The sequence below is a fragment of the Microtus ochrogaster genome, unplaced genomic scaffold (genome assembly GCF_000317375.1).
Source record: "Microtus ochrogaster isolate Prairie Vole_2 unplaced genomic scaffold, MicOch1.0 UNK935, whole genome shotgun sequence".
In the NCBI taxonomy this organism is placed as follows: Eukaryota; Metazoa; Chordata; class Mammalia; order Rodentia; family Cricetidae; genus Microtus; species Microtus ochrogaster.
In genome coordinates this window covers 7,463-8,139 of record NW_004950033.1, presented here as the reverse complement: position 1 = coordinate 8,139, position 677 = coordinate 7,463, and the positions used below count along the sequence as shown (strand labels likewise).

General features: G+C 55.7%; 1 protein-coding gene across 1 annotated transcript in view; it reads left to right on the top strand.

Moving 5' to 3' along the window:
* The first annotated feature begins 76 nt into the window (after positions 1–76).
* Positions 77–677, top strand: part of Pla2g2a (phospholipase A2 group IIA) — a 2,357-nt gene continuing 1,756 nt past the window's right edge. The window contains exons 1-2 of the mRNA XM_005372300.2: positions 77–223; positions 530–639. Of these exons, the coding sequence (XP_005372357.2) occupies positions 120–223; positions 530–639 (214 nt within the window). The 5' untranslated portion in view covers positions 77–119. The remainder of the gene's footprint in view (positions 224–529; positions 640–677) is intronic.

The window sequence follows — 677 nt, the reverse complement described above, 5'->3', positions numbered from 1 at the left end:
GCAGTAGAGAGATGCCAATGCGGAGGAGGGGCACAGGGCTCACTGCCCTTCACCGGCCATTTCTCCATCTCTTTTCAGGCCCAATACAGATCCAAGGGAGCCTTGCAGAGTTTAGACAAATGATCTTACTTAAGACGGGAAAGAGAGCTGAGACCAGCTATGCCTTCTATGGTTGCCACTGTGGCGTGGGTGGCAGGGGATCCCCCAAGGATGCGACAGATCGGTGAGGACACCCCTATCTTCAGTTCACTCTGGCTGGGACGGGACTAGGACCGAACTGGTACCAGTTGCCTCAGGGTCCTGGTGGGGTCAGGTCTAGGACAGACCTGGTATTTTTCCTCAGGGCCCTGGGGTACCCCCACCAGTAAAATAGTCAGTGCTTTGGGAACGCTGTTCTAGACCCCTCCAATGTTTCTGAGTCTCTGCTCAGGGTCAAAGACCAAGGGACCTGGGGAGGCACCAGGATTTCAGGGCTGTGAGAAGACAGCCTCAACAGGACATGCCCCCCTCCCCCACCTCCACCGACCAGGTGCTGTGTTGCTCACGACTGTTGCTACTACCGGCTGCAGAAACACAACTGCGGCACAAAATTTCTGACCTACAAGTTCTCCTACCGAGGGGGCAAAATCACCTGCTCCGGTAAGAAAAACCCTGAGATCCTGGCAAGCTGCCCTCAC